The sequence below is a fragment of the Bombus affinis genome, chromosome 5 (assembly GCF_024516045.1).
Source record: "Bombus affinis isolate iyBomAffi1 chromosome 5, iyBomAffi1.2, whole genome shotgun sequence".
Taxonomy (NCBI): domain Eukaryota; kingdom Metazoa; phylum Arthropoda; class Insecta; order Hymenoptera; family Apidae; genus Bombus; species Bombus affinis.
Window position 1 is genome coordinate 7,041,056 of NC_066348.1, and position 19,326 is coordinate 7,060,381.

The following is a 19,326-nucleotide window of genomic DNA, read 5'->3' on the forward strand; positions in this document are numbered from 1 at the left end:
ATGTTCGATTGAGAAGAACGTGATATTTCTTGTTTCCTTTTTGGAGTTTTTCCTATTTTCGTTTTCTTTTTCTCTTTTTAATTCATTAAGCTCACTCTTTTAGTCCTGGAGAATACCAAAAAACTATCTCAGGATATAACATTGAAAAAGGCATATACAATAGTCGCTACTTGATTCAATAGAAGGCATATCTCTCTTTTTTTAGTGTTGGAATACGTGTAAATACAGTCACTGATTTTGTACGAGAGTAAGTTTATTTTACAGACTTTACATTTCGTTTGTTCGTTTCTCGCAGAAATTGTTCTTTCACTCTTTGACACAATAAAGGAAAAGAAAAAACGAAAATGAATCTGTATTTATTTTTTTATGAAATTCAACGAAATCTAATGCAGACAAAAGAGAAGTACAATTTAAAAAAATGACATCTGAGAAGAAACAATAATATAATTATAATTTGGGGATTCACTCTCTCGCTCTCTTCTCTCTGTGTTGAAGACTATTTTCACAATTGGCCTGCCATTAGAGAAAACTTAGGAAAGGAAAAGAAAATGATTCGAATAAATCCCCAAAACAGATCGTTTATTGATCAAAAATAAGGGATGATAGTAATTAAGAATTTGATTCTTTCACTTTGAATACCAAACCATACTTGTAAGTAACTCTAAAAACTGTTCGGTGCACGCTCCACATACAAAGTGTAAGAAGTGTGTGACGTTTAGAGCGTGCACACGCAGTGTGCAGTTTACAGTAACAGTGTGTCTCTGCAGTCTGTGTCGTGTCATAGGCAGATGGTTGTTCTTTTTATTTAAAGTACGCATTATAAATTATGCATACAACCTACACACCACACATTCGTCTCACACTTTCTCTCTCTCTCTCTCTCGTTCTCGCGCATCTCATATGTGTTTCTTTTTTATCTTTTGTATTTACTACTTATATCTCACGTTCTCTCTCGCTCTCTCTCTCTCTCTCTTTTTGTTTTCTGTTTGCGTTTTTTGTTTTTCTCTTCTTTTTTTCGTTTTTTTTTCTTTTTTAGAAGACCCTATCTATAACCCCCACATTATCTCACACAAAGACTAGCGTTTTTAAACGATCCAAAATAAACTAAGGGCACTTTTAGTGGCGTATGCCCTGTGTTCTTATTCGAGTTCCATGAAAAATCTAATTCTGACCGTTGTTAAACTTTGTTGTTGTTGTTCTTGTTACTTCTTCATTTTTTTTCATTTTATTACAGCACCTATCGACTTCTAAGAGCCCCTATTACTTAACTAGCTATGACACACTTGCCTTAATCTAAGAATTTCATTACGTGCTATGCCTCGCCATCTTAAAAGTATCCGAGAACCTAATGTGTGTGTTCATTTTTTACTTTTTTTTTATGTTTTTTTCCCTCCCGATTACTTAATCCTCATTTACGGATGCGAACTGTCTAACTTAATGCCTCAACATCATATTTTGTTTCTTTCCTTTCTCTCGCTCTCTGTCCCTTTCACTCCCTCTTTCTCTCATCTTGAAATTTATGAAATTTTTAATTCTCATGTATATTCTCATTGGTCGCACACCACATAACAATTAATTATATAGTGGAGAGAAGAAACAAACAAAATGAATCGAATATAGTAATGGCAATTTTTTTTTTTTTTTTTATATAATTACAAATGTCGTTCTTTCGTCTTGACGCTTATGAAGAGAAGATTCGTATGTGTTGACAAATACAACGGATGTTGGATTAAGGAGCAGGGGAAAGTTATGAAAAAGAAATTAGAAAAGATACAGGAAGGGTCGAAGTAAAAAAAAAGCAGAACGATGGGGCAAATGGAAAAATGTTCGTCTCTCTCTCGTTATAGCTAAAAACCTATCTCCTTAACAATAGTAAAACAATGACTTAAAACCTCGGTGAAATCTAAGGACTGTACAAGTCGAAGTACGATGACGCGCGTCACATTATTGGGCATCATCAAAGTCTCAACTCGGACTCGCATCTTTCTTATTATTTCTTTTTATCGCTTAAGCCGACGTTCGACTAACATTATATTACTTATTTTTTTTTTGTTTCATTACTTAAAAACACCCTACGTTTTTTTCCTTTTTATTCTCAACTTTCTACATCATCAGCCTACGACTACTAGTTGTGAATCTAATCTAAAAAGAGGCTACGCTAGAAATTCTAAAGAAAGCTTACAGAAAGCAGCATTGCTTGGAAACATTACGTTCCAAAAAAGAGATTGGGTTTTTTCTTCTTTTTCGTAAACCACGCCCGGCCAGCCCAAGCACCTGACCCGCGGTGCGCAGCAAGCAGTTCTTACTATTTATATTACAGTAGATAATATGTTGTAGAATAATATATATTTATTATTAATATGAATAGCCAGTCAGTCTTGACGGGTGCGAGGTGCATAGGCTGAACGGTGCCTCGCCTGATGTGTTTTCGTTTCTTTTTTTTTTGCGTTTTTTTAACGAGGAGAGGCAGTTGTATATGTATCCTAACTATCACCTAACTATCTACCTAAACTTAATCACTTAATTGATTACTTCCAAAAATGGTACCTATCCTATATATTTATAGTCAACACTAACTACACAACATCTCTTTCTTTCCAGGTTCTATACAATAGATTACGACGCATTCGCTCTTGTTTTCTCATATGTTCACTCTTACTTTCTCTCTTGTATATTTCACATTCTAACATCTATCTTTCTCCCCCCCCCCCCCCGCTCATTTTATCATTCAACTTTCTTCTACCCCCCTGCTTTCTACATACATTTTCTTTTAAATTTCTACCTCACGCACTTTCATTCGCCTTCTATGATTCTTCACGTCTCTTTCGCTCATTGTCCCTTGCATTCATTGATCTTCCTCACTCTCTTTCTCTCCTCTCTGCCCGCTCTCCAGTGCGGCTCCGTATCTGCGGGAGCTGGCATTTATGTCGGCCGAACAATCGTTCTTCCGCTCTCGGTCAGCACTATAAAAATGCTGCTCTTTTTTTTTGTTTTGGTCGTCACAATAATAATTAGTTATTTAGTACAAGTCTATTAGTAAAATTCTTCAAAATTCACTATTTAATCACATGTGATTTTTGTTGTCAGTCATGGTGACAATCGCTTGTGCAAACAATTTACACACTCGCAAATAGGTTCTCTTCTTTCTTTCTTTCTTTCTCTCGCTCTCTTATTTTTTTTTTTTTTTTTAGTTTCCCTTAATGCATGGACTCAAATCGAGTAATAATCGGTCTCTTAAAAAATAGTTCATACCACTTTTTTCATCTTTTATCTCTTGTCATCAAATCGTGATGTACCAAAATAAACTAAATATATTATTTACTTCAAGTCTCAACAGTGTAAAAATCTTTCATACTTTAGATGACGTCAATAATAGTAATCATTAATTATAATAATACAGCATATTATTGTAATATTATAATAATAGCTACGATCGCCTCTAACTCTATCTAACTACCTGCCCGCCACTTCGAGCCCGGAGCTCGTAATATTTGGTAGAAAGCTTTCTGCTAATCGTTCCTCGACTCGACCTAAGTCAGACAACGTGAAAACTGTGCCAAATGTAAAAACGGGCTTAGAGGAACGCAGGAGAGGAGGGTGTTTTTTCTTTTTTTTTGTCTTTAAATCTTTTGCTTCTCCGTTTTCTCTCACTCTCACTCTCTCTTTCTCTCTCTCTCTCTCTCTCTCGATACCGCGTAGATAGAAAATTTTCAACTTATATTCTGTATTTTACGTTTCTTTTTGTTTCCTCGCGTTCGATCCTCTCACCTATCGTTCTACTCCAGTCCCATTATCTTTTTCGTTTTCATTTGCAACGCGATTTTATTCGTTTGTTCGATATAATAAATTAATTTACACTCTATCTATCGTATTCCGTTGTAACAAGCCTATTCTGTCTCTCTCTCATTTTCTTTTGGGGCGGTATGGATTAGTCTCAGTTAACAATGATCCGCCATTTGATTTCATATCATTTTTTTTTTGTTCCTAGACTCCGTACGAACCGTACAGATGTTTTCGGTCCGTCAATCCCGTTAGTGGCAACTATACACATACAAAATCTATTCGAATTCATAACCAAAAAACAAACGTAGTGATATTTAACTGGCTACAACGCAAAAACAATTATATTCTCTTAACTAGAAGATCAAAATTTGGCTCAAGTTTCGCATTTACATACCGACGTAAAAATATATTATAATATTTTTCAGCATATCCCAGTCTAGCGGATTTGTCTGAAAAGGCACAATTCTAAAAAAAATATCTGTATTCACTGTACAATTAAAACTGATATCAATTCGTAGTAACTGTACTCATAAATATAAATCTTCTAAAAAGTACTATGTTCCTTTCCCTCTTGTTACAATAATTACATATATCCTGAAGTTTTTTTTTCTTTTAGAAATAAAGCTTCATCTTTCTCTCTCTCTCTCTCTCTCTCTCGTTCTCTCGCTCTCTCTCTCTCTCTCTTAAAATCTTCACTTCTTTTTCGTCCATAAAATATATTCGTCCGTGATTAAAAAGAGAACGCGAACTGTACTTGTAAAAGTAGATAAAAATCTCCGCGTGGCAATACATACATACAATATATGTGCCTGGCTTGGAATGTCTGAACGAAACAGAAGAAAACAAAAAGAAATAATATGATGAGAGTGCAGTTAGTGGATGGGGTGGTGTGCGCTGTTAAGGAAGAGCTCTTTTCTTCAGTATCTTCTGTGAAAAAGAAGTACTGATCCACAACCCCTTCTCTTCGCAGCCCAGCCACCGGCCAGCCAGCTGGCACGAAAGTCCGGTAGGTACTGATTATAAGTAACCGAATCTGAATGTTTTTTTTTATCAATTCTAGCATTTGGAAGTGCTTTTTTCTGTATATTATTATTATTATTATTTCTTGGGAAGAATTCTCCTTTGTATATTTCTGAGCAGCGTTTCTTTTATAGTTTACAGTTTTTGTTAAAATATTTTATTCACACTCTCAAAGCCTTCAGCTTCGACTTATCGTTTCCTTAGTAAATGTAATACCTAAAGTTAATCCTGGAAGCCTATCAGCTTGACACTAAACTGTCCGTCGCAGAATATCAGCTTTGTCACTGTCGTAATGATGTGTTGGCGTTACAGCGTATGGAGCCGTGCTGGTGCCGAACAATGTAGATGACACAAGCACTCGTACCCCGTTCTTATGACAACATTCATTCTCTAATCATTGGAAAATATTAACTACTTTCACCTATTTATCTGATGGATAAAATGTATAAAAGATGGCTGGCAAGTCAATTATCATGAGGAAGAATCTTATCTGACTTTATGTAATGTATTTAGCCTTATCTATTCTTCATTAATATAATCCTTCGTATCAACAGGTGTGGCTCTCCTAACTTACATAACCCTCGGTGTAATCGTATCTGAAATGTTAAAAAAACGGAAACCTGGTTCAGCTTTGTTTATAAAATCCTATATATTTATATATATAACAGAAAAATTATTGTGAAATGCTATATATACCTAAAAAGTATAGCCTACTTGGGCTGCTGAGCTTGGTATTGTTGGTAAGAATCATCAGGAGATGCTGCATTACTTGTTTGTTCAGAATCACCCAGTGGCATGGTATGAATAATGCTAGGAGGATAAGTAGTATAAGGATAGGGATGAGGGCTTGCTATGTACTGAAAAATAAAATATTTAAAAAATTAAAATTAACATAAATGTTGAAAAAATGATTCAAAATTTAAAAGAAAGTAAAAAAATGATTCTATACTTACGGAACCAGTGCCAAGATGTAACGTAGACATTTGTGTAGTTAGTTGTGGAATCATACTATACTGTGGATTACTAGGGTCGGCTGATGGCATCATCTGTAATATGAAATTCATATTAAAATTTTAAATTTAAATACTTTCATTCAGTTCTCTTAACATTAACGTAAAATTATGATCTTAAATTTAGTATAAAAATATCCAGATTAAGAATTATGCACAAATATATAAAATTTTTCAGTAATGGAAGAATAATATTATTTAAGATAAATGATAAATGATTTAAAAAAAAAAAAGAGGAAGCAAAACCAACAAAAAGTCTGTACAAAAACTCACGTCGACCTGTTGCATGTGTGGAGGGGCAGTCTGCACCAAGTAAGGAGTCACCCAGGGCGTTCCTGGCACACTGTATCCCGGTAAAGCTTGACCGTAATGACGACTATATTGTGTTAAGGTGGCTGCAGGTAGCATGTGAGTTGTTGCAACTCCATTTTGACCAACACCACTTGTATCGTAATTCAAAGTGATATTCTGTGAAAGTACATACCACAACATTAAAACTGTACATTAAATACCATCTTCACCTTTTTGTAATTGCATAAATTACCTCTCCAGTTTCTCTCCATATTGTACTTTTGTACAATGATTTTTTTTTATTCCCACCATCAGCAAACTTTACCAGTAAGGGATCTTTAGCACCTTGTAGTGCCTTCCCATTAAACATCTGGATTATTTGTTCACATTTTTCTTTAGATTCCATTCTAAGATATACATAATATAAAATATTAATAATACTAAATGTAACAAAAATTAATATGATTGATAATTGTCTTTTAAATGATAATATAACACTAACCTTGCAAATCCAACACCTTTGCTTTGTCCAGCAGTATCACGTAATATTCGTGTTGAAATAACTTGCCCATATTGAGCAAGTAAACCCTCAACATCATTTTCTTTGAAGCTCAGTGGCAGGTTTGCAATATATAAATTGGTGGGATCTTGCTCCTGTTGCTGAGAAGAGAGTAAAAAATACTATGCAACTTATTGTATTACACTCCTGGTTTTTTATATATATTGTAATATATATAAAAATATATTTTATAATATACTTGTATATAAATTTCAAAAAAGCTTCATATCTATCATTTTAACATTCACGACCAAAACACATGTATTTACATATTCCTGTGTACAAAGATTACAAATGAATGCACAGACGAGGTCACTACAATGAGAAATCAATAATCATAATAAGTATGATTGGAACTTTTTTATATCAGCTTACAAGGTCAATATTACAGATTTCTTATATTCCTTGCATTTTTTATGATGATATTCGTTATAAGTGTTCATTTAAAATGTCTCATAATACACTTCTATTGTATATACACATTCACATGGAATGTTAAAATGATAATTCAAAATTAAACCTCATAACAATATATACAATGATGCAAGAAATTCAACGAACTAAAATTGTATACAGTAATCACAAAAATTTCTTACATATAACTTGTCAATGTATTTTAATAAAAATAATGAAAAAAATTGTATAAATCTACAAGATACTACTAAAGGAGAGCATTAAACTATAACAATTATTTTACTCTAATATTGAATGTAAGAATGAACAAATATTCAAAAAACGATTTGTTATGAATTAAAATAATCATTATTTTTTATACTGAAAGATTATCATGCTTCATGGCATTACTTTACCATATTGTGGTGGTTCTCCAAATTTGCTTTATGGATGCTTAAAACTAATATTGACATCAAATATATACTGCATTTATGTACAAAGCATGCTCACACGCATTCGGTTTTTCATATCGGAACTCTTTTTTTCTAAATTGTATATAAAATTTACAATCTATATGTGCCTATTGCATTCAAAATTTAGTAATGCATAATAATGACCTAAAAGTCAAGAAGCAACTAATGAATTCACAAAAAACCACAATAGTGAATCTCGCCTGTGCAAACATTGTTTATTTAATGCAAATAATAAATTGTTACATTCTTCCAGAACGTATTTATCAATTATTATATCCTTTTCTTTTTTCCAATTAAATCATTTGTATTAAATGATATCTCGAACGTGGTTTCTGTTAGATTTACATTGTTTTGTTAACTGTGTAAAATATATATTTGTAACAGTAGGTATCTTTCTTTACAAGTAAACTTTTTTGTAAAGAATATTCATGATTCTTTTCTAATTATATTATCTTTCTATTATTTTTTTATAAATTTGTGTTTTAGGAATCACATATTCTTATATGATAAATAACCAGTACCATAAGTAATGCAAGCTAACTAATTGTTTATAATAAACAATACTGAGGATAACCATTCAAAGCATTAATAAAATTTCAGTCACATATGACACACTGTTGGATACAAGCATAACAAAAAAGCACAGGCATGTTCACATATATACAGTTATATTATAAGATAGAAATGAAAGTGAGTCAAATATCTTGCAATGTTATTAAAATATGTTTCCAAAATATATACACATACATATACATGTGTTCATGCTCAAGTTTTTCTTGCTTACGATTCTCATATGTAGAGAACAAAAAGCAAAAAGATATATGTACACTAAACTTAACTCGAATTCGAATTTGATATTTATGCACCCTCAAGCATATTTTGAGATCCACCATTTCTCTCAAAAATCAATCAACTCTACAGTTACTTGAATATACTTATACTTTACGACAATTTACTTCAATCTTGCGAATGCATTAAAACAAAAAAATAAATAATGAAAACATTATGATATAAGCTAAGCTTATGGCATCTATATATGTATATATATATTTCTTTTAAAAAATATAATATACATATACACATATATGTATGCATATAAACACATATACATATATGTATGATAAAACCATAATGTAATTTAATGACTTTGTATCTCAATAAATTGATTTAATTGATCAAGTATGAATGTGTATAAAGGATTTTAAAAATAATTTGTACATATTTCTATACATGATACTTAATCAGTAAATCACTAGAAACTTTAACAATTCTCTGTAACTATAGTGTACTAAGTTCTTGCTAAAGACTTTTCGAAATTCCCAAATACACATCCTAAACTTGTTTGGTGTGCCGGTTAAACTTTATTAATCAAGCCAAGTGTGTCAATCAGAGTCAACCAACACCCCAGGATTAAGATAGCACCTGATCTTCGCATAGCATCACTAACTGGTAAGTAAATACCATGTACCCTGAATACATTTAATAACGGGTACATTGTTTAGTTATATCATATCACATGCGACTGACATCATCACAGCTGCTGATGGCACCCCGTGCTTTTACCGCGGCCAGATTAGAAGAAACATTCCAAGTTAGTCTTTTATTTAGCAATAAATATAGGCAGGAACCAGTACTTTTTATTGGCAATGTGCATACGTAGATAAAAACAAATAAAGAAAATTCAAAGTGAAAAAATTTTTAAACTAAATGTATATAAGCGATCTTTTCTAATATTTACACATCGTTAGAATAAGAGACAGACACATAACATTTGACAGATTGCACAAAGAATAAGATAAACTATACCGTATTTTATTCATGTAGTATAGTATACTACCACACTTAAAAGCAATTTTAATGGAGTATTCTAAAGAATTTTAGAATTTTTCTTAGTAAGACAATAAGCTACTGATTCTTTTTTTTTACATAGGACACAGACACAGACATCTGAATACATTAGAATAATTTGCTAGAGGCTTGATTTAGTGCTGAAATGAATGCAATCTTCAGACACGAATTATAAATGTGTTGACACAGCAGTATCAGCAGTTTGTGGCCGAGGTACAGCAACAAGCATCGATAGTTTGGTAGGTATATAAGACAGAATGGCAGAGAACTGGTGAAAACTAGAGATTTTCAGACAAGTGAGATAGGTTCTAATAGGAAGAACTTTATAGTACTTCTTTTTATCTCAAAATATGCATAATTGCCTGCTACTATATTTTCACTGATAATACAATTATATAATGTTATACTAGTCATATTACCTTTACGAACATTTGTATCATAAAAAAATATTTTTGAATTTTATCAATGAAAATATAATTTGTGTATAATACCACCCCTCTAGCAGCAATATTTTTCTGTTGTTAAAAGATAAATCTTACGCATATGAAAGTTTATAAATTTATTTGAAATCCCTTCTCACTTGTCAGTAAATTTAAATAATTCTAATTTTTTTTATATCTTCCAAAACCTGTCACTTTCTTTTAATCTGACATCTCTATACTAAAAATACTTTTTCTACAAAACGCAACGATTATAAGATACTAAACATCCTTGTCAAGATACAAACTCTATGCATTTCTAGAGGGGCTGAGAGCAGAGCAATGATGCCAAGACGATGATGCCATGTTTGTCTTTCAGCTATTATAACAAAAGTGAATAATTTAACAGCATTTTAAAGAACTTCATTATTAGTAGTAAACTATTTATTAATAACAATTTTTCTGGAATTTAAACATAAAATTAAAAAGAACAATATACAGCATATATACAAAACATATATTGACATCTACTATTTATCATAACAATTTGATTAATTTTTTATAGTTAATAAAATAAATAATGATAACTTATATATCATAACTGTAATCAAATACTGCTATTAGCAAACAAATATTGTAAATAAATTGTTGAATCTAACTTTAAAAATCATTTCATTGGAAAACTTCGATCACTGAAAGACAACCATGATATCTATTGTGATCAGAATTTCAGTACTTTTTTATCCAACATTATATGATAAATAATGCATGAAAGTACTGTACTGTATACATATTTATCATAGCAGTACAGGAATAAAAATCTTTTTCAAATTAATGGCATTTAATAGTTGATATATCAATGGGAGAGCATAAGGGTTGTAATAATGATCAAATGTAAGAGGACTATAGATGGATTTTAGAATAGGATAGACAAAAGTAGAAACGCAGAAATAGGAAATAAAAAGAGAAAAAACATAAAAAAGAGTAGGAAAAGAGGGGAAAGAGAAAGAAAGAAAAGAAAAGAAAAAAGAAAAGAAAGAAAAGGAGTTTACTGTTACTCTGGTATTACTGTACTTGCATGCACAACCAACGTACACTGGGCAGTCTAGGGAGCAACCAGATACCCACTTTCGCCATCTGCGCTTGGATGCCCTTGGCGACCAGTGCTTTCACAGCACCCTCTGCCGCCACTGGTGACTCAAAGTCTACAAATCCATAACCTGTAACACAACAATTACAATATCAATTAGCAAAGCCAGTTAGTAGTAACGTTGAATTCATAGTTAATAAAAAATAAATGATAAAAACAAAAATATAACAGAAAAATTAATTACCTTTACACTTATTCGTGTTTTTGTCCAAAATTGCCTTCGTAGAAGTGATTGTTCCATATCTGCAAAAACACAATGTATTAGAAACAACACACTCCCGCACTATAAATAAAATTCAATGTCTTTTAGTTCTATTAGAAGTTAAAGTTATATTGACAATCAATTTAAATAATAATAAACTACCAATCAGATATTAACAGAAAATACTAATTGCACGAATGACTTACTGAGAACACATGTTTACAAGGTCCTTGTCAGTTGTATTTTGATTGAGGCCACGAATATACAAATTTGTTTTTGATAGCTGTTCTGCCTGTTGTCCTTGTATAGCATTATTGCTAAGACTTGTACTCATTGTCCCACTTCGACTGCCGGTAGCACTGCTGGAACTACTATTAGTGTTAGCTGGAGAGGAAGCTGTAGGTACCCGTTGTCCACCATACTGTAATACAGTTAAAATATACAATTAAAAACAAATAAAAATCATTAATAACATAATAAATATATAAACAAAATAGTAAAACATGCATATTTTATTATTTTAGAAAGAATTTTATAAAAATTTTTTTAGGACTAGATACATTAAAAGCTTTTAGTTATATTAACAATTAGTATTTTTTAAGCAATAGAACTTAATACAAAAATTTAAAAATATGCAAACAATAAATAAATACACAATAACGAAATATGATTCAAATTAAATACTATTCTGTTAGAAAAAAAAAAACGTCTAATATTTGAACTTGATGAAAAAAGGTATCGAACGTGGTAATCAAAAATTATAAAAGTATACTAGCCCCACCCGGTACGAGAAAAGATTAAAAGTATCATGATATAACACGTGATAATTTTTTATTTTATCACGCCCTCTATCTATATACTGCCAGAGAATAAAGCTTTTCTTTTACTTTCAACGTGTCCTTTATAATTATGCCGGTAAAACATAATACCACTACTACAATAAAAGAGAAACGAAGATCTATGTATCATTCTATACGAAGTACATACATTTTTTGAACAATCAATTGAAGAGACACATTGCGAGTTCAGAAAAGAATAAATGTTAATAAAAGATCGGAAAAACAAATGAGAGAAGAAATCGCACATCGTTTGCACGAGAACTGTGCTGAGTTGTCACGGCCCCACCCGGTTTGAGAAAGGGTTAATCCTTTCGCTGCGCAAAATCGTAACTTTTCTCCTGCCTACAAATATATTCATTTTACAATATCACAGATACCTAAATTAAATAGTTTACAAAGAAAAAGGGAAGATCTACAATTATCATAAGACACTCCGCGCATACTTTATAGGTTACCTTGTTGCACTACCCAACCATTTTCTAACCATCAAACTGCACGTAAGCCGACTACGAACGTCACCCTCTCTTCATAAAACGATTAACCTTACCCACAAATAATTCAAAATCCCATCTGTTAAACTGAAGTTTAAAATTCACCATTGCATTCTCGATAAAAACATCAATCATTCCTTAAGTTCATATGTATAAAGAGGCTAAACATTCCAGCTAATAAATCACACTTGTATTCGAATAAACAACAAACAATTTGACGTACAATGTTTAAAGTCTTAAAGTAACAACCTATTTGTCCATATGCCAATTGATAGAATTAAAGAATCAGTTCATGTTCAAATCGAAAACAGTTCGTTACAGGAAAACGGCATGAGTTCCGAATGGTATAAAGCTCTAGCTGATGAGGAAAGAAAGGAGAGGACTTACCGACGCGTGCTGTGCGTAGGTGGCGGTGGCGTAAGGATTCGCCGTAGGCGGTAGTTGCTGTGCTCCGACAGGCATCTGGCCCGCCGCAGCTGCAGCCGCTGCGCTTGGATACCGCGTGTACGGTGGATAGGCAGCCGCCGCCGCAGCCGCAGCCGCAGCCGCATGAGAGGGCGGCGCTGCGCCCCAAGCCGCTGCACTGCTCGCGCGATACTGCACAGGGTTCCCACCTCGTGGTCCGCCGCCGGTGTTCCCTTTCAATCCATGCCCGCCTCCACCACCGCCGCCGCCACCACCACCTCCACCTCCACCGCCACCGCCGCTCGCCGGACCAACACCGATGCCACCGCCCGTAGCGCCGCCGCCGCCGCCTCCACCACCACCACCGCCACCACCGGCGCCACCGGCATTACCATTATTAGCACCCACGTACGCCGGTCTAGGACCATTCGTACCCTGAAACAGGTAACAAACAAGTACATTTTGATCGTTCAATTCTGTTTATTGATTTGTCAGTAGAGTGAACATATTTGAAAGGGAAGAGAGAAAAATAAGAAATGTTACGAAATAGCTTTATTGAAAAAATTATTCTAAAATTTATACCTTACTTAGATATTCTAAAAAAGAATGATCAATAAAATATTAATTATTTTACAGTAATTATTTCTGTGTTTTGTTCCAGTACGAAGTGGACATTCAATGATTTTAACCAGTAAATTACATCTTTAATGCTATCTTATGGAAAAAATTTTGAACATTATAATCATTGTGATTTGATAGTTCTGTTATAAAATGAAAAATCAAGAAAAATGAACTTTGCTTGTTTTTTTTCTCTTACTCTTCATTTATATGCAAATTCATATTTTTATGAATAGTATTTTCTTTTTTAATTTTCATTCAAACAATAGAACCAAATATTGTAACAAGTGCTATATTTTGAACATTTTATACAAGATGTTTCAAAAAGTTGATGCCAAACTTCATATACCATTCATCAAAGCAGGCGAAAAGGTCCTAATAAACATGGCTGCAAATATTAAAGACCTTATTATATAAAGAAGGTTTTCTGGATCACAGACATCCAACCAGTAATGTGTTCAGTTTCCTACATTAATTAAAAATTTCGGAAATGATAAAAGGCAATTTTCAAGACTTTGGAGAATCGAAATCGTTTTGCAAAAAGTTGATGAGAATCCCGATATAGGCTGTCGAAGAATAGTATTTCAGAAAGAGGCCACTCTTGAGCCATGTCACCATATGGGAAAATCAGTTTTCAAAAAGTTCAATAGCACCGATATTGCCTGATATTATTAATAACAATACTAATCTTCTTTTATTACTCGACGAAACGAAAATATATCTGGTTACATCGAATTCAATCACAGTCACGGTACCACACACAAATCTTTTTAGGTACAGTTGGCCTCTAAATTTAGCTTCGCGGCACAGGAATACAGAACGTACAATCGTAATTGAAGACAGAGTCACGCGAACTGTAACATTTTCCAACGTGATCGCAGCGAAATCGTGATCGTCGGCAGAGAGATTAACGCGAGTCACCCAAGAGATAAATCGTTCAGGATGATTAATATCGCCTTGAGTATATTATTGTGGCAAAGTGAGAATAGGCAACTGGTTCATTACAGAAAGGAAGGAAAAGAAAAGAAGTTTGTGCTCTACCTGAGATTTGTGTGGTAACGATACAATTACTATTTGCGGTGAAAACAGAAAACTTCCCCGCAACATTTCTTTTCATTGTAACCACATCTACGCTAATTTTCTTCGACTCTTCCACAGTAAAGATCATAGCATTACTTCTGTAAACGATATTGTGTGGAGAACATATATACGCATGCGTATACACAAACGGATTCACATTTAGCCGCTGCGCTACGCCATCCTAATTAGTCATTTGCACAGTAAATTCGTGTCAGTTAATGTCTTTAGCAAACACGTTACAACGACTCTTGTAAGTCCGCGTACCAACAGTAAGCACAATCGGTTGGTCTGTTGCCAGATAAATGTGTTCACAAATAGGCCTTAATTGTAACGTAGGGAACGTATTATACATGAAACAAGAGAGAGGGATATTCGAAGGTTGTTCTCCAGATGTGTCCAGTTAAAAATTACCGAATTCACAGCTCTGTCTCCACTGGTCTATAATACGTTTTTCTTTTTTCTTTTTTATATTTATTAGAACATTTACAATCAATTCTCGTTGAGAATTTTCAGTAACTTCATTTGGCGTGATACAATGACATGGTTTATAATAGTTTTATATTGTTGGTTCTAGTAGGATCTAAGGATTTAATCTAAAGTGTATTTTCTTTTTAGTCTGCGGATCTGGTCTGTCGTGTCAAGTAGTTGGGTGACTAATGGGTTGTGGTGGTTGTTGACTCTTGCGTTATATCTGCTTCTGGACTTGTGTATTTCATCTTTGACTGTAGGTATCTTGAGGTCGCGGTGGATTGTTTCGTTGGTAACATACCAGGGTGCATTTATTAGGGATCTTAGCGTTTTCGATTGGAAGCGTTGGAGTATTTCAATGTTGGAATTACTTGCTGTTCCCCATAGTTGGATTCCGTAGGTCCAGACAGGTTTTATTACGGTCTTATAGAGCGTAATTTTGTTCTGCGGTCTATAATACGTGAAATCATTTTATCCGTCTCGCGAAATACTCCGAAAAATGTTTACTACTAAACCATTACTTTTAATAAGGAACTTTTGGCGTTTTAATACTCGATATCTTTTAACGATGTCTGACATTTCGTCATTTTTGTGCGACTACTTCTTACGACTTTGCGGCATTATTAGGTGAAGATATCTTGTCTTTATAAATGTTTAGATTTTAAGCAATAATTTTATATTTTTAATCAGGTTTAAATATAATTCAATTAGATTTGACAATATACTTTTATAATATACACGTTTTAGATCGTAAATTTTTCACAATTATTTTCAATTCACCAACATCTTCGACGTAGCGGAACAAGATGATACTAATGCAGAAGCATTGTTGCGAACTTACAATAATTTTCTGATAATAATATTTATCATTTTAATAGAATCTTTATTTCTTAGATGTTTCATCTTATATACCACTTATACCTATATGTAAGAAAATGTGACACTATCACACTGTGACATTGTAACACTGAACTTCATACGTGAATTCATTTCTTTATTTTCAAATGGATTTAAAATTCATTAGTTAACAGAATCTTTCATTATCAAAAATTGCATGTTGACTATGTTATCACATCCTTGAATACATAATGAACGTAATTACACATTAAAAATAATGTCTAATTTACGTAGAATTAATAAAATTTGTTTCTATTATAATTAAAATGACTACACTAACTCGTTAAATATAAAGCTTTTCCTTAATTCTATTTTGAAATAAATTGTTTTACTGACCTATGCCTCAATCAAAATGTATACAAATTAAAAGAATATTATTTGTTTATTATTATTGTGAACAATAGTTATTTCTATTAAATTATTATTTGCTAAATAAATAAAAAATAATTCAAGCTTAAAAAGAATAGTGGAATAATATGGTAAACGTACATAGGTTCGTTTACATACGTTAAAGTATGTCTTCAAACAATATCGTTCGAGGGGTTTAACGTTTATCGAATCAATTCTTTTTTGTTTTTCATCAACTTATCTTCTAAGATATATTCACGTAGGAAGAAGTAACTTATACACATATATATGTGAACATGTATTGTAAGTACAGGCTTTTTATCTATCGCGCTTGACCTCTACATAATGGCACTATCAAATACTAATAATATAGAGAAGTCTCGTTACAAACGATTGTAAAAACGTTTCTCATATTCGACAAGCTCGTTCATTTCTCATTGATGCAAATTCGAAACAGCATTACGATTACTTATGTAACGATAAGATAACGGTATTTTACTTGTAACAAGTTCCAAGCGCAATTAATGAAAATTTCACAAGGATTCTCTAGAAAATGTTAATTCCTAACGGCACAAGGCGAATAAACTGACAGTATTTTGCAGTTGCGAAATTTTGTACCTATTTTATTTGTAAATATTCTGGAACAGAAATTGTTGACAAGGAAAGATATAGCACTCTATAATATTTAGTAAATAAAATAATTTTCTGCCTAGATTATATCTTTTTAATTATATTTATACGGATAGGAATTTATAGATATAAAAGTCTATATATAGTAATAACGTACGTATATCTTGTAATTTGCAAAATTTTACTAAAAATATTAGTTAAATTGTGTACAAGAGGGCCCGGTAGATAACGTGTACCACAATAGCTAATCAATTTTCATGACATTTACCATTTTTATCGCATAAAGATATGACTTAATTCTTTTATTTAACTCTCAAATAGTATCATTGGGTTATATATAGATGACCATAATAATTTATCTATGATTAATAAAATCTTAGGACATTTAATGTTATTTTGTACTCTATGTTGCCGTGATATAGGTTAATAATAAAATAAAACTAAATTAAAAATTAAATAATCTAACTCTAAAGTATTATGATCTTGAATGACTCAATAATGATGGCCCACATGAGTGCTAAAGAAAACAAAATCGAAAAGAAGTAGCGTAACTAGATATAAAATGAGAAAGTAGTGTGGCTAAGTAAATGAAAAAGAAAGGGACGTGTTTCCTTCGTCGATCAACACTCGCAGGATCACTTGCGGCATCATCTCATTGGGCGGATAATTTTCTCATCGAAATAATCAAAAACTTGCTGTCGTCGATATATTTTCTATGGGCGGTTGATTGTTAAGCAACATCAAAAATAAATTGCAGTCGCGATCACGAAGGACTTTCCTCGTGGTGGTGTGACCGCCATTGCATCTGTCGCAATCGCAGGACAGGCCTTTCCAGGACTTTCGAGCGCGTTGCATTCCAACCTCTTTAGAAAGGCCTCACTCGTTGATTTGCATTTTTGGCATAGTTGTGATAACACGGTTTACCGTTTGTTGGAGAACGAGATGAAAGCCAACCAGGCATGGAAGGGAATAGAAAAGAGAGAGAGAAAAAGAGAGAGTAGCAAACGGTTGGCAAGTGACACCAGAGCTGAAAATCACGACTTTAAATCACTTATCACGAAACTCGAACCTTGTTGCTTCCTGTACTACTTGCCGATCTCTGTCCTCCCGTCTTCCTCCCTACCTTTTATTAGTAAACACAGAGAAGTCCTATTTCACGCTTCTGTGTGGGCGATTTGTTTTTAAACCCTTGTTATTCAAATTTTTAAATACACATGAAACGTTATCTACATCTGGTAAGAAGAAGAAAGCGTTAATGGATCAGATCTATCGGGAACTGCTTACCGATACGCTTGCATATCGACTTTGCTACTTCCTACATTATCCACCACCTTTAATGTTCCTTTTTTCTCCATGTGATATCAAGTGGACAAGACTGGTAGAAATGAGGAAAACATACATATTTGCTTTATGACAGATCCAAACTGAATTAAAGCGCTTCCTCCTCATTGATCTTTGTCTCTTATAAATAATTATGCAATAAACACTCGTATAATTTCAAAGTTTCCGCCAGTTCTTTTGAGATATTTCTTTAATAAAATCCTAGATACTTCTTTTCTAATAAAATCATCAGATTATACAAGGCCATTGCAATTATAAAAACTGTTATGCGTATTAAGAACTGGCGGCATTAAGAAAATTGTAAAGTCTCGCAGTGGACAAGTCGAAATCATAGAGGGTGAGTCTTAGTCTCGAGAGGCTTCGAATCGTCTTATTCCCATCGCTAGGTACAGTACACGTTACAATGATGCGCAGACGTGATAAGCAGGAAGTGGCATCCGGTCGGTACATCACGATACCCATTTCACACGTCGTTCTCTATTTCGCAGTGACCAACGGCCACGTTGTCTGCATGCCGTTCAATTGAACCGGCGGCATCTACGGGCAAATCGTCTGTCTCGTTATCGTTCCGTTCCGTTAAAGCACCGCGATGCCGGTCCTCCATTGTCACCGATGATCACAGACGCCTCCACACACCCATCTTTGGAGCCTTGCACGCGCCTTTTTCATTCATCGTTAGGGATCTTCATTGATGTTAATTGCTAATACGAATAGTTAAAAGAAGTATGTTATATGTACTGGGTTTAAAATTAATATATAAATAATTGTATCAGCTTCTTTGATTAATACATCACGTGATATATGCTTTTTTATTGTTTTATTAGATTATCGAGTAAGTCCTCGTTGAGGTCACAATTTTATTTTGAAGTTTAAATGCGACCTAAATATTACTTGCATAATTATTATATTATGTTCATACAATTTCTTTAACGGATACATTACGTGGCATATCATTTTAATTATATTTTCTATTATCGAATGAATCCTTGTTGAGTATACAAATTTGTTACAACATTATTTTGAAGTTTAACTGAAATCTGAATATTATTACTGATATAATT

The 19,326-nt window shown here is 33.1% G+C and overlaps 1 protein-coding gene across 7 annotated transcripts in view; it reads right to left on the reverse strand.

Annotated features, from left to right (window-relative positions):
• Positions 1-562: 562 nt before the first annotated feature.
• The window catches only part of LOC126916627 (protein alan shepard), a 46,691-nt gene continuing 27,927 nt past the window's right edge, over positions 563-19,326 (reverse strand). The window contains exons 2-11 of one of the 7 annotated variants that reach the window (XM_050722611.1): positions 12,866-13,318; positions 11,355-11,569; positions 11,131-11,189; positions 10,871-11,016; positions 6,607-6,764; positions 6,358-6,511; positions 6,087-6,281; positions 5,757-5,849; positions 5,500-5,660; positions 563-5,423 (exon numbers count right to left, since the gene is read on the reverse strand). In XM_050722611.1, coding sequence (XP_050578568.1) covers positions 5,514-5,660; positions 5,757-5,849; positions 6,087-6,281; positions 6,358-6,511; positions 6,607-6,764; positions 10,871-11,016; positions 11,131-11,189; positions 11,355-11,569; positions 12,866-13,318 — 1,620 coding nt within the window. In that variant the 3' untranslated portion in view covers positions 563-5,423; positions 5,500-5,513. The remainder of the gene's footprint in view (positions 5,424-5,499; positions 5,661-5,756; positions 5,850-6,086; positions 6,282-6,357; positions 6,512-6,606; positions 6,765-10,870; positions 11,017-11,130; positions 11,190-11,354; positions 11,570-12,865; positions 13,319-19,326) is intronic. The other 6 variants (XM_050722612.1, XM_050722610.1, XM_050722615.1 and 3 more) reach the window with 6 other exon arrangements.